At 34.9% G+C, this 26,895-nt stretch overlaps 1 protein-coding gene across 2 annotated transcripts in view; it reads right to left on the bottom strand.

The window, feature by feature from the left end:
- Positions 1–26,684, bottom strand: part of ralgds (ral guanine nucleotide dissociation stimulator) — a 34,461-nt gene extending 7,777 nt beyond the window's left edge. Inside the window, exons 1-8 of one of the 2 annotated variants that reach the window (XM_073818736.1) lie at positions 26,519–26,684; positions 4,549–4,853; positions 4,383–4,457; positions 4,088–4,281; positions 3,868–3,992; positions 3,370–3,585; positions 1,958–2,061; positions 1,588–1,672 (exon numbers count right to left, since the gene is read on the bottom strand). In XM_073818736.1, coding sequence (XP_073674837.1) covers positions 1,588–1,672; positions 1,958–2,061; positions 3,370–3,585; positions 3,868–3,992; positions 4,088–4,281; positions 4,383–4,457; positions 4,549–4,853; positions 26,519–26,662 — 1,248 coding nt within the window. In that variant the 5' untranslated portion in view covers positions 26,663–26,684. Of the gene's footprint in view, positions 1–1,587; positions 1,673–1,957; positions 2,062–3,369; positions 3,586–3,867; positions 3,993–4,087; positions 4,282–4,382; positions 4,458–4,548; positions 4,854–15,671; positions 15,957–26,518 lie in introns of those variants that run through there. The other variant, XM_073818735.1, reaches the window with a different exon arrangement.
- Positions 26,685–26,895: the final 211 nt, after the last annotated feature.

Below are 26,895 nucleotides of genomic sequence, written 5' to 3'. Positions count from 1 at the left end.
AACAAAATACTTTAAATTTGATTAAAATTTTCACCAGTCAAAAGTGTTTGAACAGTAAGATTTTTAATGTTTTTTAAAGAAGTATCCTTTATCACATAAAATGTATTCTTGTGATCAAAGTTACATTTTCAGCATTACTCCAGTCTTTAGTGTCACACGACCCTTTAGAAATCATTCTGATCTGTGCTGATTTGCGGTTCAAGAAACATCTTTATGATTAATATTATCAATATTTCAAACAGCTGAGTACATTTTTTAGGATTCTTCGATTAATAGAAAGATCAGCATTTATCTGAAATAAAAAGCTTTTGTAACTTTATACACTATATCATTCAAAAGCTCAGTATAATTTGTTTATAGAAATTAATACTTTTATTTAGCAAGGATGCTTAAAAGTGATAATGAAGACATTTATAATGTTACAAAAGATTTCTATTTCAAATAAATGTTGTTCTTCTGAACTTTCTATTCATCAAAGAAACCTGAAACAATTCTACTCAGCTGTTTTCAACATAATATTAATAATAAATGTTTTTGAGCTGCAAATCAGAATATTAGAAGAATTTAAGCTTTGAAATCACAGGAATAAATTACATTTTAACACATATTCAAATACAATATTTGAGACTTTAAAAATCTTACTGTTCAAAAATTTTTGACTGGTAGTGTATAGTAACTATTTTATTATATGTTATATATTTTGAATTGTGATTTATTCATGTGATGGCAAAACATTTCAGCAGTCATGATCCTTACAAAATCATTTTTTCTTACAAAATCAACATTTCTTATTATCATTGTTGAAAAAAGCTGTGCTGCCTAATATTTTAGCTGAAACCATGATATTTTTTTCTGGATTCTTTAATAGAAATGTATTTACTGTCACAACTCAGTTTAAGGCATATTTGCAGTATAAATGTATTATTTGCTGTGTTTAACTATTATTTATTTGGTTACATAAAAATGTAAAAAAAATAAAAATAAAATCTAATATATATATAGAAGTATAAAAAAAAACATAGAAAACATACATTCTCTGAAAACAAGTTTAATCTTACACAACACGTATGACTAACCGCAGAGCTGTGGACTGAAAACTACTGTGCAAAATTCACTCTGTTCGAAGTTGCATAATGCTTTTAACACTAATGGATTCTTTTCAAGACGTCTATCAAATGCAGAAGCATGCCAACTAGTGAAAAGTGCAACAAAGGCATTTGAAGCTGTACTCAACAAAACTCAGCAGGCCATAGAGAGCCAAACGTTGAGGCAGCAGGCTGCACATACTATGCAATTGAATATGGCTTTTCTGTGGCTGCTATAGAAACATGGTTTTACATGCATTGAAAAGACTGGTAAGTAACTAAGCTTTCCTGTGGATGACAGTCTTATATAACCACATCCTGTCTTCAACCAACAGATACAGCGAACGTTAGTGGCTTATAGTGCACTTTTGAAAATTTGAAAAACGCTGAGTGTTTGAACATGTGACTAGATTTTTGAAACAAAAGCATTTCCTAGTTCAGAGATCAAGATGTCACTGAATAACTGTGTGCAAAACACCCCTTCAACAACCATTTTACTCACCTTAATGAGAAGCTCTCTGCTGAGGGAATAATTATTGTCATCTGAAAAAATTTCTGACAGCTCCTGGAAAGTGCGATAACTTTCCCTGTAGGCAGAAGAAAATTGGTTGAGTCATAATATGTTACATCTACTTAAAATCCAAACACTGTTATTAACCAGCATTAAAACTACTTCTCTTCTATTACCAATTGCTCTCCTATAAAACAAGTCTTTCATGAGAAAGGTTGAGCTTTAACCAGAGGTTTGTATGACTGAACATTTAAGCGATAGCACAAAGACTGCTACTATAAATCAATGGCTAATGCTATTCTTTAGTATTATCCTTGACTCTGGCTAATCATTACTGACAAAAATCCATTCAAACTCGTACCGGGACACATCATCCCAGGTCCTCCTCAGTCTGTGGATGGCATTACTCTGCAAGGCGGACAGGATGGCTTTCAGAGAGGAGAAGCTCTTCAGGATACGGCATTTCTGGTGTCAAAACAAACAAACAAAGGTTTATGGACTACAACACTTATGGACTGATTGAGAATAAAATTATGCCCCGTATATACAGCAGTCTTACAAGTCTTGTGTTCCTATATATTAGCAAAACAACTGGTCCACTCCCACGCAAAACTTGCCGACATAATGCCAAGTTGCCGCGGGTGGTGTTCTATGTGTTTTCAGAGCATTTATATGTGGTAGCAAGGTGTTTTTATGTGGTTGCTGTGTAGTCACTAGGACATTCCAAGGTTTAGCAATTAAAATTGTGATCTGCCATTTGAGCTGCTTTTTCAGTATGATTTTGGCATCCTTTTTTGAGTCACACAGCCATGCAATGCATACTCTAGTTTACACATTAAGCACTATGCTAAAAGATATCGGTTGACCGATATGTTTTTTATTACAGATGGCGATTATTACAGATCAAGTAGCTCGATAACTGATATTTGAACCGATATATATGTCTGGTGTGAATCTGGTGTAGAATAACAAGGGCTCTGATTGGGCTTTATTTTCTTATTGGCAAATCAATTTAGAAAATAACCGATAACGATAAAATGCTTGATATCGGCACCGATAATTGGTCGACAGATATTTTGAACAGATATAGATGTCTGGTGTAGAATAACAAGGGTTCTGACAAAACCTTTCTTTATATGCTTTTAAATCATTTTATCAGCAAACCAATTTTGAAAATGACAGATACCGATAACCATAAAAATGCTTAAAAATTGCTCCACTGATATTTTGAATCAATATATATGTCTGGTGTAAATCTGGTGTAGAATAACAAGGGCTCTGACAAAAACTTTTTTTAAATGATTTTAAATTATTTTATTGGCAAATCAGTTTTGAAAATGACCAATACCGATAACCATAAAAATAATATTGGTGCTGATAATCGTTCCACTGATATTTTGAACCAATATATATGTCTGGTGTAAATCTAGTGTAGAATAACAGGCACTCTGACGAAAACTTTCTTTAAATACTTTAAAATTATTTTATCGCAAATTGGTTTTAAAAATTACTGACACCGATAATCGGTCGACCTCTAGTAAAAGATGTTAAAGATCATGACATAGTACTGTGGAAGCATAAGTAAATAAGTCTCCACTTAACAATAATAAAAATCGGTAATCATAATTTGTGTGAAACTGTAGTAAAATGTATGTTTTAGGAGTTTTGCAAAAATGTAGGCAGAGGTTTTTCCAATGAGTCTGTTATATTTTTGTGCCCCTGACACATCCCACTACATCCCATGACAAAACGACAGTTAAAATGGTGCCTCACCCTGGCCACTTCTATCCAGTGTTCGATGCGTTTCGCTCTTTGAAAGGGTCTGAGAGACCTGTTATCCAAGCAGGTGGCAATCACACAGTTGGTCACACTGTTGAACTGAGCAACAGTGGCTCGGATGGTGGGTGCCAGGTGCTCTTTGCCCTTCTTATCTCGCTGGGACCATATGCCGCCCAAACAATGGTAGGGAACAACCCTCTTAAACAGCTCCTATGAAAAACAATGAGTTCAGTTGCATTTACCTGTTAAAATCTGACTTGAGCCTTGAGAAAGTTTTGGAAGTCAACTTTATTTACATTTATGGTATGTAATGACTGAAGTAAATCATTCTCTCAGATTTCATTCTCTCAGCTGACCTTAATCTTTAACAGTTTCAAATGTACCAAAACATGCTGAATAGCATACACTTTGTGCATAAACAGGCTCCATAAAGCATGGGGTTGAGCACCCTGTACAAAGGTTGTGGTGAAGGACAATTTCTTGATCTCTTACCGCATCCATGACTGTTAACTGCTCAGCAACTAGGGCAGGACTGAAAGACATGAAGTGTGAGGGAGAGAATTCATCATCCAAGCTGCTCTCCTCTGGTGTGGCAAAGGGGCAGGTGCACAGATCACCTGCAAAGATAAGTCAAGTTGTCATACAGTCAGTTTGGAAGATTGCTTTTTAGTAGTTCAGCCTTTAGAATGAGATTCAACTCCATCATCAGTACCTTCTAGCTCAACCTCGGTCTGTTGCCGATGCTGGAAGTGTTCCAGCAGGTTGCGGGCTCGTCTCTCCAGGTCCGATCCAGAGAAGTTAAGTTGCAAGTAGGATATGAGGCTCTGCAGGCATTCATGGTCAGGAGGGCTCCAGAAATCCTCAGAGTACTGATCCAGCCATGCACCCAGGATAGATGAGACAGTACTGCCATGCACATAAAAATAACAATGCATCAATATTCTGTGCAAAAAAACCAAATCATTATTTTTAAATCATTGTGTGTTCAGTTGAATGTAAATACTTACTTTTTAAGTTCTGTGTGGTCCTCTGAGGAGAGTTTTGGCTTGCCTGAGACTGGCTGATCATGCAATTTGGCATACCTAAGATAAATAAGAATGCATTTTAAGTAACACTAGTGTATGAATTTATATTTTTAAATTATAAGTATGTGGGGTTAATAGCCTTTTTTACCTGTTTAGCAGCAGGTCCAGTACTTGTTTGGTGGTGGCGAAAGCTCGGTAGGTGCAGAGGAAAATAGTGACGTATGTATAGTCCTTCCCTTTGAAAGCCAAAACCATGTACTCCACCAGTTTCTCCAGCGTGCCAGCTTTAATGGTCCGACCCTTGCATGTCTCGTACAAACTGAGGGCAGAGTCTGTCTCCACGCCCAGCCATCGCTGCCCCTTGCTAGCCGTCTGGTGGAGCTGCACCTTTCGGAGTGTGATGGTATAGATGGCTCCGTCTTCCACCTCCTCTCCGATCTCCTGAACAGAGCTCTACAGATGAAAAAAAAAAAGGTTGGACAATTTATGGTGTTACATTCATTAGACATTTTCTTTGATTACAACACACAAACAAGCTTTCAAAAGTTTGGGGTCGTTAAGAATTTTTAAAATGTTTTTAAATATTTCACTCACCAAGGATGCAATTATTTAATCAAACACAAAAAAGTTGAATTTTGTAATATTATTATGATTTAAAATAAAGATGTATATCTTTATATAATTTAAAATGTTATTTATTCTGGGATTAGTAAAGCTGGATTTTCAGCAATCATTATTATAATAGTCTTAAGTGTCTCATGATCCTTCAGAAATTATTATAATTTTAATGCAAAAAAACATGCTAATTTGCTTGATTATCAATGTTGAAGCCAGCTGTGCTGCTTAAATGTTTTTTTCTAGTGCTGTCAAATGATTATTTGTGATTAATCATGACTTATCATGATTAATCGCATCCAAAAAAAAATTGCTTACATAAAATGTGTCTGTACTGTGTGTATTTATGTATCTATAATTACACACACATACATGTATATATTTAAGAAAAATATATTTAAATTTTTTATTTATATTTCAAATATATTAAAATTATTTATATATAATATCAATTAAATGAACAAATATATACATGATATATTTTCAAAATATATACTGTATGTGTGTGTATTTCTATATACTAAAAATTATACACAGTATACACATATATTAAGTTAACAAAAACTTGCATTCTGGATGCGATTAATCACGATTAATCGTTTGACAGCACTAGCAGGATTCTTTAATAGAAAGTTTAAAAGACCAATTACATAACATTTAAATCTTTTGCAATGTTATAAATGTTTTTCCTGTCAAATTCGATCAATTTAATGCATCCTTACTTATTAAAAGCCATTTCATTCGTTCATTAAAAATAATAATAATAATAATAGTTATGAGGTCTTGTATCATGACCTAACTTACTAATAAACCCCTGGTTTCACAGACAAGGCTTAAGCCTAGTCCTAGACTAAAATGTAAGTCTGAGCTGTTTCAACTGAAAGAAACTTGCACTGACTGATCTTAAAATATATCAGTGCCTTTGTTTTGTCTCAAGATCCACACCAGTAACGTTCTTTTCTAAGCACATTTATAAAAATTACTTAAATGTCCTAATTGATCTAAGGCCTAATCCTGGCTTAGTCTAAGCCCTGTCTGTGAAACCGGGCCATAATGTATATTATAATCCTTATTAAAATAATGCAATATTAAATCAATTTTAAATAAATAAAATAATGAAATACTGATTTGAGGTCAAATTATCTGATTGCATGATCAGAGAAACCTGCACTAGAAGTATATAATTTAGTGGTCATTATGTAAAATATTTCACTGGCAAATGCAACCAACCAATCACAATCAAGTATTCTAGAGTGCCATGTAATAGCGTCAATACAGAGGTACATTCTACTATTCAGTTTCACACAGAGCATCCTAAAATTACCTAATGGCAGTATTATTCAAGTGCTGTTCTTCTCACTGCATTTATCTGGTGATCTTGCAAGGTCATACAGTTCTAGCACAGAAGGGGCTTTAAGGGTGAGTTGGGGATTACTGCTCATTTCCTTAATCCACACACAGCCTTAACACCAAGCCCACAAGACCATGAGTGTGGCTCTTTATCAGCCACTGTCACATGGCTAACCCAGCCCTTTAACTCCACATCTTAAATGTGCACTTAGCAGCATTCGTTGGCCAGTGCGACTTCATGCTGATACCTTTTGACATGGATGAAGCATGATGCAATAGTTTTTGGTTACCAGTGTAATTACAAACATATGTGCCACCTGTGATTGATTTAGCCTGCAAACAAAAGTCTGAATTCTCTCTGCGACCAACAAAGACGGACATAAATGATTTTAAGAACTAACAATATAACTGTATGCTTTAATTCAGTAGGGATCTCATGCAGTCAGTGATTTGCAAAAGGCTACTAACTCAAGTAAAGTACCTGACGTCATTATGGAAAGTAAGAGGGAACTCCCAAGGAACTGTGGGAGGTGACCGTGAGCTTCGCCTTAGGCAGCGAGCCAATCGTGTGAGGGTGTATCCTTTGTATGTGTGGGTGTGAGTCACTGCATGGTCATTAGCACAGCCTTGTCTACAGGAGATGACTGCTTGAACAGATAACCCAACCCCGCGGCTCTGTCCAGGAGTAGCTATGGTAACAAACACATAAACATGCACACCACATAGCAGTTTCTGTCGAATATTGTTGCTGTGATATTTTGGAAGTGCATCGATGGGCAAAAAAAGGAACAGCGCTTCTTTCGCTTTCAGAAATGTTGCACAAACTTGTAAAACACACAAGATGTAAGATGTCTTCTACATGCGAGACAATTTCCACCTGATGATTACAAACAACAATGGTGTTTTTGCACTTTATATATTTTATTATATTAAAAGATGAAGTAAATTTAAATAAATGAAGAAATAAAGAAAAGGGGAAGTGGGGGCTTATATTATCAATCTATCCAAGACTGTGGTGCAAGTAGACAGTCTGGATGGGCATACTATGTTATATTACTGTATATTATATTATATTATAAAGAGGAACTTGGTGTAATGTAAATAAAAAATAAAGAAAAGGGGGAAGTTGACCACTTCACCAAAACCATAAAACAAAACTAAAAGTGAATTCATGCACACTTTGGAAAGCCCCTGTGATTCAGGTTAAAACTAGTGGGCAACAGTAGGATTAGCCACACAGGCTTGAAAAAACAGGCCTGACACAACAGAGCACTGTAAAAGGTCTGTCTTTGACATCTGATTTCAAAGCAGAAACAGAACCCACATTTAGCTGTAATTTCTCAGGGAAAATCCACCTCACAACTACAGACTGTCAGAGAAAGCGCAACAAATGTTTATATGGTGAAAGAATATTGTTTACGACTAATGACAGGCTTGCATTTTACATGAATACATTTGCTTAAAATATATGGAAGCCCGTTTACACCACTGAATACATAAAAAAAAAAAAAGGTAACTTATATTTTAAATTTCGTAATGCAAGTGCAATTGCAAGTTTATATCTCACAATTGTGAGAAAAAAAGTCAAAATTGCAAGTAATAAATTTAGAATTGCAAGATATAAACAGCCTTTTCTGACTTTTTTTTTTCTCAGAATTGCATGATATAAACTCACAATTGCAAGTTATAAAGTCAGAATTTCGAGATATGAGATATAAACTTGCGGGAAAAGGGTAAAATGGCGAGATAAAAACACACAATTCTGATTCTGAAAAAAAGAATTTTGACTTTTCTCAGAATTGTCAGATATAAACTCACAATTGTGAGTTCTAAAGTCCAGTTCTCATGGGAAAAATTTCTCCGAATGGACTTTTTATCTCACAATTCTGACTTTTTTCTTACAATTGTAAGTTTCTTACGATTCAGAGAAAAAAAAATCTGAATTGTGAGATATAAAGTCCAGTTCTTAGGGGGAAAAAGACTGATATTTTCTCTGAAATTGTGACTTTTTTTTACTCTCACAATTCTGACTTTTTTTTCTCGCAATTGCAAGTTTCTCACAATTCTTTTATTCTTTTTTTCTCAGAATTGTGAGAAATAAACTCACAATTGTGAGATATAAAGTCAGAATTGGGGGGTATATACTCCCAGTTCTTACTTTTTTTCTCCGAATTGTGTGATATAAACTCACAGTTGCAAGTTAAAAAAGTCTGAATTTCTGACAATTGCCAGAAAAAGGTAAAATTGTAAGATTCTGAGAAAAAAAAGTCTCACAATTTTGACTTTTCTCACAATTGTGAGTTTATTATCTAGTAATTCTGACTTTTTTTTCTCAGAATTGTCACAATCCTGACTTGTGAATTCACTTCTCACAATTCAGAATTTTTTTATCAGAACTGTCCAATATAAACTTACAATTTCAAGTTAATAAAGTCAGAATTGCAGGATGAGATATAAACTCACAAATACCAGAAAAATTGTAAAATTGCGAGATACAAACATGAAATTATGAGAAAAAGTCGGACAATTTTAACTTTCCTCACAATTGAGTTTATATCTCACAATTCTGACTTTTTTCTCTGAATTGTGAGATATAAACTAGAAAAACTATAGTTTTTCAGATATAAAGTCTTTATAACTCGCAATTGCGAGTTTCTATCATGCAATTCTGACTTTATATTTCACAATTCAAGTTTATCTCTCACAATTCTAAGAAAAAAAAGTCAAAATTGTGAAAAGTGAAAAAAGCCAGAATTGTGAGATAAAAATCATTCAGTGGTGGAGATGGGCTTTCATAAAAATGCTATTGTATGAGGTGATCACAATCACAAAAAGCCTGACTATGACAAAATGCCTTAAACTCTCCTCAAACTTTACTCTGTAAACCCCTCGACCGCCTCTGATCCACTAAAGCCACAGGGTTTCCTGTGAAAAGACAAAGAGTGCTAAAAATTTACTGCGTAACAGCTTCCTAGACAGATGCATCCTTCACAAACAACACAAAAACAATGCAGAATTTCTCCTGTCAAAATCAGGGCGGAGTTAAAGATGTTAGAGGACAAGCCCTACTATGTGTCCTCTTCAACTGATTCTTATTCACATCATGAAACAATCACGATTAAATATGTTAAAAATAGACTTTAAAAACAACAGGCTCTTGACAGCTTAGTTTAACATGACACAGCCTAACTATTCAAACAAGACACTTCATGTCTAGTTAAAAGTAGGTCCATTTTAAAAACGCACGTTTGTGAATGGAAAACTAGCTGTTTTTAAACAGAAAAAAAATGTGTTGAAATGCTAAAAAAACAGTGAGGCGTCCATCTGGTGTAAAACTGAAAATTCAAGAACACGTCCTTCATGAACAGATTTGCTGTGGTTAAAATATAAAGTGAGAAAGTAAATACATGAGGTCAGATGAAAGGAATTTGAAGCAGTGTGATCAATCTGCTTGTCCTCCTGCTGATCATTACTAAGCCTGGCTTCAAAAAGGCTAACTTTCATTCATATCTTTATTATGTGTCATAACATTGTCTAAATACCTCAGCACATGTTTGCTTTTATTGCCCTGGCTGGGTAGGACACATCGCTGTGACAAATATTGTCTTTGGGAATGATTGTATCTTATAATACAATATTTATAAATGCCCTGAACAGATAACAGCTTAAGCCACTGTAAGCTCCAACCAAATCTCTTTTCTGTTAGTAATGGCCAGGAGCAAAATAATGCTTCTTTTGTGTCGTGAGGTTTATGAATCTGGGTTAGGTTCATATGTTCTCTCAAGATTCACAGTCCTGTACGAGTTATTAACCTACAGAGAGATTGGATACATAGAGCGAAGCTGCAGTCTGTGTATTTTGGCATTGCTCAGTAGGTTTTTCAGCACACTCCGTTACAGCACATTAAATCTCAGCACAGAGTGATGGCCAGATTCACTGCAGCAAACATCTACAGTGGAAAAAAGGCGATTTTTCTTATCCACCTTATTCTGGAAGTTTCCAACCTTTTCTTTGTATCACCCACCGACGACTTCTGATTTCAAACCAGGTTTACTGTGGTCAAAGTATGAGAATGACCCACATAACATGACAGTCGGCATAAAAATGCCATGCAGTTTAAATATTGAATCTTCAGGTTTATTCTTTAAACACAATAGCATTTACTTTCAAAGAAATTAATGATTTTATTCAGCAAGGATGCGTTAAATTGACTGTCAAGAGACCATTAAAGACAATGTAAAATTGTGCTGTTAATGCTGTTCATTTGAACTATCAAAGAATCTAAAAAAATCTAAAAAAAGTTTCATGATTTCTACAACAAACTGCACCAAATCAGCATATTAGAATGATTTCTGAAGGATCATGTGACACTGAAAACTGGAGTAATGGCTGCTGAAAATGTGCCATCACAAAAGTTACATTTTTAAATATATTACAACTGAAAAACATAATTTTCAATTATCTCACAGATATATTTGCAGCAATAGTCAAAAATAGATTGTATGGGTGAAAATCGTCAATTTTTCTTTTATGCCAAAAATCATTAGGATATTAAATAAAGATCATGTTCCATGAAGATATCTTGCACATTTACTACCATAAATATATCAAAACTTAATTTTTGATTCGTAATATGCATTGCTAAGAACATTTGGACAACTTTAAAGGTCATTTTCTTAACATTTTAATTTTTTTGCACCCTCAGATTCAAGATTTTCAAATAGTTGCATCTCACAAAATGTAAAATGTTTATTTAAATACTTCTGAGCATCAGCTTTCACCAAAATAATGGGAAAAAAAACAACACTAAGGTACTATAATCATTAACCTCTGATAAGCTTTTCTGTATTGATTGCATGTTGTTACTATTTTTCATTTGATAAAAGCCTTTATCAGTATTTTTCTGACTTGGATGTTGTTAATAATAACTGGATGCTGCGTTTGCTTTTTTGCCTGTGTTTTGGATGTGCCAAGGTTTTTGTGAAATCTGCTCCAGCTCTTCAGAATGAGATTAGCAGAGCTAAGGAAGGAATTCTCCAATATAAGCCTTGGAAAAAGATTTACCCGACTCTGCCGGAGTGCAGCTCAGAACTGCTGAATGCGGTTGCTTTCTGGCTTCGGTATATCGCAGAAGTAGATATAAGGAATGTATGATATTATTCTGAGAGCAGATCATTTCTGCACATTGTAGAAGTGCATTTGTCTTTATGAAAAACAACATATGTAAACAAAATGTATATTTTTGTTTGTTTAGAAAACAAAAGATGATTTGTTATATGACCCTGCCTGGACCACAAAACCAGTCTTATTTGCATTTGTAGCAATAGCCAAAAATACATTAAATGGATCAAAATTATCGATTTTTCTTTTATGCCAAGTAAAGATCATGTTCGGTTAATATATTTTGTATATTTACTACCATAAATATATCAAAACTTAATTTTTGATTAGTAATATGCATTGCTAAGAACTTCTTTTGGACAACTTTAAAGGTGATTTTCTCTATTTAGATTTTTTTGCACCCTTAGATTCCTGATTTTCAAATATTGTCCTATCCTAACAAACCATATCAAAGGAAAACTTATTCATTCAGCTTCCATATGATGAAAAAATTGACTCTTATGACTGGTTTTGTGGTCCAAGGTCACAAATGTCCTGGCACTTTTGTTCATGAATAAATGACAATAAAGCTATACATTTTATAAGTATGTGTGTTCCATGGGAACTGAACTCTTGACTTAACATCTTAGCACCATGCTCTACTAGTTGAGCTGCTTTTCTAAATTTAACCTAACAAACCTGATTTAACAGTGGCGTATTGAATATTTTTCTATTTTACGCCTTGTACAATTGTTTAATGCTCACCTACGCATTCCTGGCTTTTCTCTGCCACTTTCCTCTTTCCTGCCTCTCACATCCATGTTTTCTCTTCATCTCCATCCCACTATTCCTCCCTCTCATCCCTCTCTTTCCATTCAAGAGATCTTTCACCACAAAAGCATCTCTGTATGTGTCAATGTAACCCCTGTCTATTCTCCTCATTATACAAAGCTCAGCTCTGTCGGCCCCATTATGACGTTCCGAATTTAATTTATCACACAAAGGCCTCTTTAAGAAAAATGCAGAATTTGTAAACACTTTCAACAAACACAGAAGAACAATGACAAAATGTATTAAAGTGAAAACCCAGGGACAAAAGTGCCAGTCAATTCTCTGACCGCTGTTCACTGGTAAACAATCAAAGTGTACTTTTAGTGAAGTTTGGGTCAGTAAGGTATTTTATCTTGAAAGAAATGTGTACTTTTATTCAGCAAGAATGGAATAATTAATCGAAAATTAGAGTAAAATAAGTAAAAATAAGATGTTACAAATGATTTCTAAATTCAAATACTGGTTTCTTGACATTTCTATTTATCAAAGTCTCCTGAAAAAAAAAATCATAGTTTCTACAAAAATAATATTAAGCAGCACAACTGTAATAAACATGTTTCACGAGTAGCAAATCAGCATATTAGATAATGAGATAAGATAAAGATAATGAGACACTGAGTAATAGAGTAAATTGGAGTAATGGATGCTGAAAAATCTTAAAAACAGGAAACTGTTCTTTCAAATTTTAATAATATTTCACTATATTATGGTTTTTAATGTATTTTGGACTTGATTTTAATCAAATAAATCTAAATAAACTTTCTTTCAAAAACATTTAAAAACATCTTACTGATCCCAAACGTTTGATCGGTAGTGTATTATTTTTTAAAACATAAAAGCTGACAGTATCTTGGACTATATTCAAAAATCTAAAAGACAAGATGGCCATCTTGGATATATGCCTCAGAAGCTATTTTCTTTAGGTATCGAATTTTATCTACCTGAATACAGAAAGTCTAAATTCTTCAGCTTGGCAAAATTACAACAAAATATGAAAACAGAATTAGCTTCTGTTGTTCAAATCACGCTACAAATAGTATTCTTCAAGCCAGTCAAAGCACATTTAGGAGTAAACAAACTCACTCTTTTAAGTTTCGACAAGCGGGCTGTTTCTGACAATAACAGCATTGAAGTGCTCTTACACTAGATCTCACGCTGCATCCTTTATGGCAGCTGTTGCGTTAAGAGATTAGCTGATCTGTGAACCGAGTTCGTAATGATCCATTATACAAGGGTACTTTTACATCTGGACAATTTGGTTTAGATCTTCAGGGCTGATGTAACAAACTCTAAGCTCTTGCCAAGCCATCAGCGGGCTTGAATCGCTATAAAAGCAGAGATGAGTGCCTTTTTTACAACCCATGCCATAAATGAAAGAGGATGAGAGAGACAGAGATAAGAGAGAAGGATTTATAGCGAAGTTCCTTGACAATTGCAACTCCATCCATCACTCATGGTTACCTCAGAGCCAAGTTTTTGGACGTTTGTAAGTAGATGGAATGGAAAAGAAATTACGATTTCTGTAATGAGGAAGGAAAGAAAACAGCCCCCACAAAGGAGAAGGGCTCTAGTGCTGTGGGTGGAATGGGAGACTTAACCATCACTAATTGTGTAATGAGAGGAGATTAGATTTAGTCCAGTGAAGGTTAGCAGCTGGTGACATACTGGAACCTTCTTTTTGAGCGTGTTGAACGTCGTAAACAAGTTTTGGTGTGAATTGTTGTTTAAGTCACAACAATGTGCTGATGGCATTGAAATGCAAGATAAAAAGAGCACATGTTGTTCACAACAACAGCCACAGTCAGATATCACAGGTTTAGCATAACAACCTAGCAGCCGTAAAAAATGTGTGACTGCCATGGTGATAAAGTGATTTCCTCGCAAACAAGAAAAACATTTTTGCAATGGAGAGCTTGAGAGGTCAGGAATAGGAAATCAATAATGAAAGTCTTTTATCACAACTGACAAGGGAATGCATTGTCATGAATTATATAAGAGGTTCTCACATATAATCAATATGTCAGCTGACATATCTGCACTATTGTAGGCATATCTCATCATAAACAAACTGTAGAAATACACTACCAGTCAAACATTTTTTAACAGATTATTAATGTTTTTTTTAAAGAATTCACATTTGCTCACCAAGCCTGCATTTATTTGATCCAAAGTACAGCAAAATCACTAATACTGAGAAACATTTTTATTATATATTTAAAATTACTGCTTTCTATTTGCATATATTTTAAAATGTAATTTATTCCTTGTGATCAAAGCTAAATTTTTCTAACATGCTGATTTGCTGTTTAATAAACATTTTATTATTATTATTATAATTATCAATATTTAATATTTTAAAAGTTTTTAGTTTTAAACAGACAGGGTATATAGAAATTAATAATTTTATTTAGCAAGGATGCTTTAAATTGCTTTTAAATCTAAAGTGACAATAAAGACATTTATAATGTTGCAAACAATTTGTATTCATCAAAGAAACCTGAAAAATTCTACTCAGCTGTTTTCAACATAATAATAATAAATGTTTTTAAGAATATTAGTATTTAAAATATATTCAAATAGAAAACAACTATTTTAAATAGTAAAAATATTTCCAAATTATACTATTTTTGCTGTACTTTGGATCAGGGTTTTGAGCAGAAGAGACTTCTTTAAAAAACATTACAAATCTTGCCATTTCAAACACTTATTGTTCAGCAAAACTCCCAGATAACGAATACCATACTACAGCATTTCATTCCACGTCCTAACCAAATCATCCTAAATCTGTGTTTTCATTTAGTACCTGAAAAAGATGTGATTCTCATTTGACTGTTTTATTTCCACGGCCCTTTCTGAGAAGAATTAAGAGAGGGGAAAGTTGGAGACGGAGTGAATAAGAGGAAAACAGAGTGTGCCAGACCCAGTGCTCTTGCCAGAATCATGGTGGAGTTTTGATTTACTTCATGTAGGCCATCGAGAACAAGAGATTTCTGTAAATGCATTTAGCTGCCTCGACAAAATTACCTTGGCAGTTTCAAGATCACATAAGACAGATCATATAAATAAATCGTATAAAGAGAGAAACACTGGTGTAAAGTAACAAAAACACTCATGCCAGCTTAGCAATACAAAAAATCTTTGCTGAAAAATGTCTAGAGAAAAACCAAAACCTTAATATATCATAACATAAATATCAAAGCAGACAATATGTGTTTCACATATTTGTAACAAAATGAAAAGTGACTATTTCAGTTTTTTTGTATATACTTATTATATTGATACACACATACATACATACATACATACATACAATGATGGAAATAAGGTAGTATACACACATACAGTAATAGAAATGAGTTTAAATCTGTGTATTACCTCAAGCACAGGCAGATCAGGGTCCAAATGCGTAAAACTATTTAAGACCACCGGACATCCATCTCCGGGTGCGATCTCCAGCTTCACCCCATCCCAAATGTTTTTAATTTTCCATGTGCTGGACTCAAACAGCTCGTCCAGGGACGTGGGTTTGACACCTAAGGCGTCCGACTGCATTCCCATAATGTAGACCATTACTGAAATACTGTCATCTCAGTTTACGATGTATTATTTTATAACGAACTCCATGTTCTGTCATCCAGACAGCTGCTGTAGCAACGAATATTTGTCTGCATCAGTTCGGCTGAAGGGAATGCCCTGAGCCGCCTGGCCACGCCCCTTTGCGCGAATTCAGCCATTCCCCCAGAGCGCGCAAGTGTGGCCCCGCCCTTCCATGACTAATCGTGACGTCAAGTTCCGGGAAACTCTGCTGTGAGCTACTAAAAATATCGTTTTTTAATCGCTTGATTATAACTTCACATGCTACAAATAAACGAATGCAATTGAGATTAGAATGCGGCGGTGATTAAACTGGTGTATGATTCATTAAGCTTATGGCTTAAACATTAAAGGCATCAGTGAATTAAAAGGATTTGCGTAAATGAATTGAAGTAAATCAATCAGTGCTTTTAACTCTTCTATTGTCTATAGATTTTCGACTAATTTTAAAAAAGAATACAAAATAAATTCGTGACGCTATGAAGAATATCTAAACGAAACAATAAAAACAATAAAGCAGTGTTCATGGTCTCTCGTAAATGGCCTTTCAGCCTATCAGGGGCGTCGCTGTGTCGTTCTGGGCCCTGTGCACTGACTCAGCTAAGGGGCCCCCGCTGTACTACGTTCCGGGGGGGGGGGGGGGGGGGGTTGATCCTCGGGGGCCCTCCCCACACTTGGGGCCCTGGTAATTTAGTCCCCCTTTTCCCCCAACTACGACGCCCCTGCAGCCTATTGTACAGCTTTGGTTTGTTGTAAATGAATCAATTCTCTGTGAATGAGCTAAGGGTCCCATTCGTTTTATGCTACCATCATGCCACAAATATAATGCTCAAACTGAAACGAAGTGGGTTGTTCATGTAGGCCGATTCATGTTAATACATTTCCTTCCCGATCCATCCCTTTTGGGACAGCTGCACTGTATATGAATAGCCTAAATTGTAGGTTATTCATGTTTCAACCTCAAAATATTTGTTGAGCTACAAGCATAGTTACCACAAAAACATAAAACTCCTCCACGATTTTCCGAATGCTATGGCATTAATGCATACTAATAGCGCCCTCTGTTGGAAAATACTGCTAACTTACTCTTCTAGGATGACTGCAACACTGACGCAAAGTTCCTAAGGAAATTGAAACCCTCCAGAGGAATAGTGTTTTGCGAGAAAGAGCAGCAGCTGTATGAGGCACCTGCTGGGGATGATGGTGTTTTCCCTGAGCTAACTATTATGATTATAGCGTGAAATCTGACGAGGCAGCTGTGTAAGTGAAGGAAAATGCTAAATCTCTGTCCTGGAAGCTCTGGAGATCCTAAATATTACATATTACTTAACTTAAAGGTGCACTGAAATATTTTTAAATATCCTAACTTAATTTGGGTTCTCAAGATACAGGTTTGGAACGACATGAGGTGAGTAATTAATGAGCGAATTAAATTTTTAGGAGAACTATCCTTTTAACCAAACAAAACAAACAATTTAACAAACTAGAGCAGTCAGGCCAATAGGTGTCAGTATAAAGTATAAAACCGCTCGTACTGGGGTGGATATGAGCCAGACAAGTGTAAAAACATTTACACTTCAACTGAATTACGCTTCAATTACTTTTAGTTTACGATTCGCATAAGCTTTTATTAATGTTTCCTCTGGCTACTTCTGTTAATAGATTTGCAGCCATAGTTCAAGGCAACACACAAACTGAACTGGATGAATAACCCTGGGATCTCTAGTTGAAATAGTTAGTTATGCTCGGCTGGCATTTAGAGCAATCACACAGAGTTATTATACTGTAAGTTTTCTATGTGTCAGAACACTCGGGTCTCAAACACCATCCGAACAAATCTTGCAACAAGAACACATAATACACATAAATACACATAATAGACTTATTATTTATTTATGTGCTCTGTATCAATCCAAACTTTGAGAACTAGTGTCTTATTGCAGCTAAGGCATTTGGCTGGCCTACTTTTTCTCAGTAAAATGTTGTCCTTAGAAATAGTTTACACTACCATTCAAAAGTTTAGAGTCAGTAAGTTTTATTCGAAAGAAATTATTACTTTTATTCTGCAAAGGTGCATTCAATTGAACAAAAGTGAATTAAACAAATACAAAATATTACTATTCCAAAGAAATGCATTTTTTTAAAACTTTTTTATTCTTCAAACAATCCTAAAAAATATGTTTGAAAATAAGAAATATTTCTTGAGCACCTAAACAGCATATTAGAATGATTTATCATCACAGGAATACATTACATTTTAAAATATATTCAAATACAAAACATGTACACTACCAAAACACAGCAAAAGCAGTAATATTGTGAAATATTTTTACAATTTAAAATAACTGTTTTCTTTTTGAATATATTTTAAAATGTAATTTATTCTTGTGATCAAAGCTACATTTTTAGCATCATTACTCCTGTCTTCGGTGTCACATGATCTTTCAGAAATATGCTGATTAGCTGTTCAAGAATATTATCAATATTTAAAACAGTTGAGTACATTTTTTTCAGGATTCTCTGATGAATAGAAAGATCAGCATTTTTCTGAAATACAATTTTTTGTTATTATATACTATACCATTCAAAATCTTGGAGCCAGTAACAACTGGAGAAATGTATACTTTTATTTAGCAAGGATGCTTTAAATTGATCAAAAGTGATGATAAAGACATGTTTATAATGTTACAAAAAAAATATATTTCAGATAAATGTTGTTCTTCTGAACTTTCTATTCATCAAAGAAACCTGAAAAATCAACATCATAATAATGTTTTTGAGCAGCAAATCAGAATATTATAATGGTTTCTGAAGGATCATGTGACTGGAGAAATTATGCTAAAAATTCAGCTTTGAAATCACAGGAATAAATTACATTTTAAAATATATTCAAATAGAAAACAGTTATTTTAAATAGTAAAAATATTTCAAATTTTTTCTGTACTTTGGATCAAATAAATGCAGGCTTGGTGAGCAGAAGAGACTTCTTTAAAAACCATAAAAAATCTTACAGTTTAAAAACTTTTGACTGGTAGTTTAATATTTCACAAATTACTGTTTTTTTAAACATATATATGGACCTAAATGTCCATGCAACGTTTTACGCAACAGAGATAATGACCCATGGCACCAAACGTTTGGGATTGCTGTAACATGTATACTTAGGCTAAGGCTATCTCTGCCGCAGCTGGAACTCAATTGCACAACCACTATTTGCGCTGCTCTCTGCTGAGATTGATAGATAACAGCTTGTTGTTCTCTTACAGCACCATGATGGTTTATAAATCTTTGGAGAAGCTTCATTTGATCTTTTTTGTCATTTTGCCCAGACATACACAGTCAAAAAAACAGGTGATTACAGGATCTGAAAACCCCTTTCCATTGGACACAGGGCTAAAGAACTTTTACATGATCCTAACTACTATCAGGAATCAATGCCATCAGAGTTCTCGCATAAGTGTTAGCAAACAATGTTCACCCTGAACCCAGTCTCCTCTCCTAACAAGCCTGTGTCATCCTGAGAAAGGACACATGTACTTTGAGACTACACAACATCAAATAGAAACAAATGTAATGAGCCTGAAACTAATTTTCCTTTTTTTGCACACTGATACTTTCAATTAAAGTGTAAATTATCAAGGGAAAGCAATCAATAATGTTTTATTGATTTTGAGGTGCTTACAACACGAAAAAGCTTCAATATCAAATCAGTTCTGAGTGATTACTTGGAATGTTTTGACAATTTGACTTCCTGATGCTGTTTTCTTTCTCTCTTTCTTTGTTTCCTATGTCAAAATAAAAAAAATGTCCCAACAGAGGATAAGGTATGCACTTCTCAGTTTGTGGAAAGCACCTGACAGATATTAACAGCCAAGAATGGTTTAAAATGAACAGGAAGCAGCTTGTCACTCATTGGTATCCATTCACACCCACACACAAACACTACCGCCTTAAGGAAGTTTGTACCGACTTTTGAACAGATTTCTCTAGTAATAGCCCACTATCTCAAGAAGAAATCACATTGCATGCTCCAGGAACTGAGCTTGAATATTTTTATAAAGCCTTTGTACATAATCCTAGAAATTAGTAACCCAATAACACTACAAACAACATGAAATATTAATAAACATAATAATGAAATTATAAAACATTTAAATATAAAATGTTCTGTTAAAACCAGATCTGGTAAGATGATAAATCTGAAGAAATAAATAGTTCTTACCTGTTTACTTTCCTCTAAACTTTCCAAATCACAGTACAAATCTTCATTAACGTAAACACAACCCAAGCCACACCGGAGTATCAGTTGAATAAGTTGATCAATCTTGTCTTTCCAACACATCACCTTCTCAATTTAGTCTTTGTTGCATAAACAGCAAAAAATCCTCAATCTTGTGATGGATATGAAGCTTAAAATTCTCCTTCGCCATTCGTTGACCCCAAAACACTGGCCCTGTCTGACACGTGTGGACTCAAACAGCTGTATCAATACGCAGGGAACACGGTAACACAACTATGACTCTCTCATCTTTCTCTCACTGAAGACTACAATGTTTGCTGAGGTTTTTGTTATGAGCTTTTCTATTAACACCCTCAAGGTTACTCTGGAATTATTTGTAATGGCTAGTATGCACAGGCTGCTCTGGGAATTCGGTAGAATTCCCACACAAAATGAAATTGCAAGTGAAGCAATCAAACAAAACCTAAAACCTGTGTGACAACTTTCTGTTCCAGCAAGAAATCAAACCCTGTGAAAGAGCAATTTCTGGTTTTCACAACAGGATGTCATTGTAGAAACTTTAGTTAATTTAGTTATCATTTTACCATTTGATAGCTCTACCAAAGCATGTTCTTTTACCTAGGTACAAAAAAAAAACTACTTTAGATTTATGTCATTTTTGCTACAATACTATCAATTTTTACTTAAATATTACTGTAGTCTGATTTCACATGGGTGTAAAAAGCCTGCTGTTTAACTTAAGATCAGGGTAAATGTAACTTATTTTGTTTTCTGGGAAACATGTAACTATCTTCTGTAGCCTCTGAGGGGAAGTGCTAAATGAAATATAATGATACTTAGGCAAAATAAGAAAAATGTACACATCTCCATTCTTAATGCATTGTTTTTTTTTCTTCTGGAGCATTAGTGAGCGTTTAAACCTTCTGTAATAGTTGCATATGAGTCCCTCAGTTGTCCTCACTGTGAAAAGATGGATCTCAAAATAATACAGTCATTGCTGGAAAGGGTTTAAATACACAAAAGTGCTGAAAAACCAAAGAATCTTTCAGACCTGAAAGATTTTTTGGTTTAAATACACAAAAATGCTGAAAAACCAAAGAATCTTTCGGACCTGAAAGATTTTTTGGTTTAAATACACAAAAATGCTGAAAAACCAAAGAATCTTTCAGACCTGAAAGATTTTTTGGAAGAACAGCAGGCAGTTTAACTGTTCAGGACAAAGGAACTCATGAACAACTATCACTAAAAAAAAAAAAAAAAAAAAAAAAAAACTGTGGATCATTCAGGTAACAACACAGTATTAAGAATCAAATTTATGTAAACTTCTGAAAGGGGTCATTTTTATAAATTCAGCTATTATTTTCTCTTGTGGACTATATATGTGTCACAGTTCTGTCAGTTTATGTTGGTTGGTTTCTCCCGTTGTCTCCCCCTGTTGATCTGTGTACTTTGGTTTAACCCTCTTTAGCGTCATCCCCGTCACCTGTGTCTAATCAGTAATCACCCTTTATAAGTCAGTCTTTGTTTTCAGTCTCTTGTCGGTAGTGATGGGAAAATGAAGCTTTTCGAAGCACCGAGGCTTTCCCATCAACTGTATCATAAAAAGGTTCGTTACTCGAAGCTTTTCAACATGTTGCACACTAATGACATCTTGTGGACAAAGGGGGAAAAAGTTGCTTTCGCGTCTCAGATCTTAAAGCGATTTTGGACACTTTCATCAAACACATCAATTTGTGCTATGTCAGAAAAACAGTAATTTTACTCGAATTGATCTGTAAATAAACGTTTTAATAAAATGATACAAGTATAAGCATGGTTCATGTAGGCATATATGTTCAAAGTAAATTAAGAATAATTTTGACTAATATTAGTATTAATTAGAAGTGCTTGTGAAGCAAGGATAACTACAAAATGGATATGCACAAAACTACACATGTACATATTTATTCGTATTATGATTTATTCTTAACAAAAATTGAATGACACTTGATACTTGCACAAGGGGTTCGCGTTATTTGAATCAGAATATGAAGCAGTCACGTGGTTGTGCGCGAAAACGAAGCTTCGGACGTCACAGGTCACGTGGTTATGGACAAAACGAATCAAGCTCCGGTACAGTGCTTCACTGTGAGATGTTTCGTTTTTTTGATACAAGCTTCGAAGCTTCGGTGTCAAATGTCACATCACGACACTATGTAAATATCTTTTATGTGAAATATCTTATTCAGGTCAGTACTAAATAAAACAATAACATGCATTTTGTATGATCCCTCTTATTTTGCTAAAATAATTAACATTTTGCACATTCTACAAGGTGTATTTAAACTTTTGACCTCAACTGTATATGAAATAGATTGTCTGTACTTTATTACCAGTCATTATACTTTAGACTGTTTTAGACTTGTGTTTTCTGTACTAATCATTCACAGACACTACCATGCCATTAGTTAAATGGACAGTTCTTGGCTAGAATAAGCTCCAGTATGGACTGTCAAAGGTCTAGACAAAACCTGACCCAAAAACACAGACAACACACAAACAGGTGGATATTGATGTTCAAGAGGCCAGACCTTGTCAGTGCATGTCTATGTGGCCTAAAACAGTGATGTTCTTATAACAGACCAGTGTGAAACAGTTCACAATGTGGGTGTCCAACCAAAAACAACAACTTTAGGGAATAGTTCATCCAAAAATGAAAATTCTGTCATTAATTACTCACCCTCATGTCGTTCCAAATCTGTAAGCTCTTTGTTCATCTTCGAAACACAAATTAAGATATTTTTGATGAAATCTGAGAGTTTCTGACCCTGCATAGACAGCAACGCAACTGACATGTTCAAGACCCAGAAAGGGAGTAAGGACATTGTTAAAATAGTCCATGTGACATCAGTGGATACTGAATGTCAGAAGAAATTGCTGACTAAAGTCATTATTTTTGTTTTGTCTTTTTGCACAAAGATAATTCTCGTAGCTTCATAAATTAAGGTTGAACCATTGATGTCACATGGACTAGTTTAACGATGTCCTTACTACCCTCAGTTGTATTGCTGTCTATGCGCTGTCATAAAGCTCTTGGATTTCGAAAAAAATTCTTGGATTCCATCAAAAATATCTTAATTTGTGTTCCAAAGATGAACAAAGGTTTTACAGTTTTGGAACAATGTGAGGGTAATTAATGACAAAATTGTCATTTTTGGGTGAACTAGCCTATCCCTTTAAGTACTGAAAGTCACCTAACTTCTGTTTCAAAAATGGGTCAAGAACTTAATTCACTGACCCAACGTAGTATGTAAACCTCAGATTCTTTTTCACACAGAGAGCTCACATACTTTCCTTTCTTGAGTGCCACAGAAACACCATTCTGTGGCTCAATTTATTGCCCTGCTGAATTCTCTGAAGCTCCATTACGATTCTAAGGCACTTTGTCACTCAGAACTTGGCATTTGAAAGTGCTTTCTCACCACTGAGGCCAAATAAGAAACTTTATCAAAAGCCCTGTCCAGTCAGAGATGAGTACAGACAGTCACTGGCTGAGACACAGATACAAGCGGATCTGATACTACTGTCACCAGCTGAAAAGATTAAAAAGATAATAATCATTAATAAAAAAAGTGCTGTGCCATGCGTTCTGAAATGAATTAATCTTTAGTGAGGTTATTAAGAAATGAATTCAATGGAGATCAATTTAAAGGGATAGTTCACCCAAAGAAATATATTTTATTATTTACTCACCATCATGTCGTTCCAAACCTGTAAGACCTTTATCTTCGAAAACAAAAATTAAGATTTTTTTGATGAAGCCGTAATTTTATGAAGCTATGAGAATACTTTCATTGTGTGCCACCATTATTAAAGAAATAGTTGAATAAAGTTGTTATTTTTGTTTTCTTTGCACACAAAAAGTATTCTCGTAGCTTCATAAAATTACGGTTGAACCACTGATGTCACATGGACTATTTTATCGATGTCCTTACCAGAGTATGTGAGCGGAGCGGAGTGCGAGCGGAGCGCGGAGTGGAGCGGTGTGATTTTGAATGGAGGGAGGAGCGGATTTTTGAAAAGTCGGAGCGTCGTGGTTTTCACTCGCTCCAAGTGCGCTCCACCACCGCTCCATCATAAGTACAATTCATGCCAACGGTCCGTAATATAACTGCATAATAAGCAGGCATTCATATGTTAAACATATTTAGCTTGATAGAGATGGATCACTCAAATCAGAAATAATGTGAATGGACATGAGCGGTAAATTATAGTTCACAAGGATTTAGTTTGTTCCTTCTAGATACTGAATACATTCAGGTGAAAGCCTCATTTAAACATGTGCAGCACTTATTCACACGCAATCGCTGTGACAATAATGCATTAAAACAAATGTAATGGTATCCGATTTCGAATTATCAGAAATCTGTAAGAAATGCAGCGATCCATAGGTAAAATAACTGACGAAAATGTAGTTATTTTCATTACAAACTTTGCACTGCATAAAGCAGTAGTTATACTCTTTTAATGCTGACAATGTTATTAGCTTGGTATGTGGTAGGAACAAAGTTTGCACACTATTCCAAACTCTCCTGTTGTTTTAATATGTGTTATGAACAGGACCGTTATATTTAAAACAAGGCTATTTCTGAATGTTTTGACGCGGAGCGAAGGCGGAGCGGTGTTTCTGATATCAGTGAGCGAGGAGTGGAGCGGGAGCGGAAAATTGTGAACCCGGAGTGGAGCTGGAGAGGAGCGATTATTAAATGCACTGAGCGCGGAGGGGAAATTGTTGCCGCTCCACTCCGCTCACATACTCTGGTCCTTACCACCTTTCTGGACCTTGAACATGGTAGTTGCGTTGCTGTCTATGCAGGATCATAAAGGTCTTGGATTTCATCAAAATAATCTTAATTTGTGTTACGAAGATGAACAAAGGTCTTACAGGTTTGGAACAACATAAGGGTGAGTAATTAATGACAGAATTTTAATTTTTGGGTCAACTATCCCTTTAAGGCATTCACTGAAACACAACTTACAACTTGGTCTGACATATAAGAAGGTCCATGATAAAGAAAAGGAAATCTTATTTAAAATGTAGCTTAAAACACGTGCCAAGTCGTGTATAAAATCTTTAAAAAGTATACTATTTTAAATAAAAGTTAAAAAGTTTCATCAACTGAATAATTCAATAACAAAAGCTATATTTTACTTACACTTTGAGCATCTATATTATTATTTTTAAAAGTGATCATTTAAAATTTTTTCAAACATTATGGCTTATAAATGAATAAACATCCTAATAAATTGTATTATTATTAAAAAATGTTAAATTTTTTTCTAAGACAGTATAATAAGATGCAAAACTACTTAAGGTTTTCCTTATAAAATATAAAATATTATAAAATATATATTTTTTAAATTTCAAACGATTAATCGTGATTAATCGCATCCGAAATAAAGGTTTATGTACATACTATATGTGTGTGTACTGTGTATATTTATTATGTGTATATATAAATACACACATACATGTATATAAGGAAAAATATTTTAGGTTTATATATAAAATATTTATATTTATAAAAAAATTAAATTATATACATTATACAAGTACACAGTAAACACACATAGTATGTACATAAACTTTTATTTTGGATGCGATGAATCACAATTAATCGTTTGACAACCCTAATATATATATAGATACATTAGATGTAGTATGAAGTGCATTTCAACATTTTTAAATGAATTAATATGTGGACAAAAACAAGCATAATGTCATTAACTCATTGCTTTTTATAACATTTCACTGACATTTATACAAACAAATCCAAAACAAAACCCACAGGAGCAACAGTGGATCACATCCACTTCCAAGATGACTCATAAAACTTGAAGCAGTTGCAGTGCAGTATTGAAGTGGACCAATATAATATGCGATAAAGAAGGTCTCAGGAACCTAGACGCATACTCGCACCTGCAGAAGTGCTGACACATAAAAACACCTGCCACTTAGCAAAAGTAACACATCATCCCTGAACATCTCTGGCCGAAACGTGCCACCCCAAAAAAAAAAAAAAAAAACAGCCACGGACAGCATAGCAACAACATCCTGTTCAGCATGCCAAAAGTAAAGCTCACTATTTAGTGCAAGACATCGCAACTAACTCCAGACGCCGTTATCGACTAGTTGTAACCCGCTTTGATGACGAGGAACAGCTAGAACTGACATGCTTCCACCATGAAGACACCGTCACTTCTAGTACTCACTGGCTCCAAGCCAGCACGCATGAAAACAGCAGAATACAGCCAAAGGGTGAGCACTAAATGATACACACGCACATGCACACACAGACACCAACTCGCAGCAGGTGAATCAGAACGAAACGACTGCAGTCTCTCTTACCAGATCATCCAGGATGGAGACAGGGAAATCAAACATGCACATCTTCACAGGCTGAGCCAGGGCTTTATGCAGGCTGAACAGAGATTTGGGCTCCATCTTACCCGATGGAGAGAGTGCAGGCTGCTGTCCAGGCGCCTGCTTCATATTAGGGGAATGTCTGCTCTCTCATTGATACACAACTCCCTCCCTTCCCTTCCCTCTCTCTGTCACTCTCCCTTTCCAGAGTGTGCTCTCTCTATCGCACACAAACTACTCAGCCCTCTGTCTATTTCTCTTTACTAGTTACACGCAGCACAAACAGGAACTTGCTGCAGCTGTCACTAACACTCTGCTGTCATCTACTTCTCTCACGTCACGAGACGGTAAGAAATCTTAAT

The sequence above is a fragment of the Garra rufa genome, chromosome 15 (genome assembly GCF_049309525.1).
Source record: "Garra rufa chromosome 15, GarRuf1.0, whole genome shotgun sequence".
Lineage (NCBI taxonomy): Eukaryota > Metazoa > Chordata > Actinopteri > Cypriniformes > Cyprinidae > Garra > Garra rufa.
The sequence above is the reverse complement of the archived record's forward strand: the minus strand, read 5'-3'. Positions and strand labels throughout refer to the sequence as shown.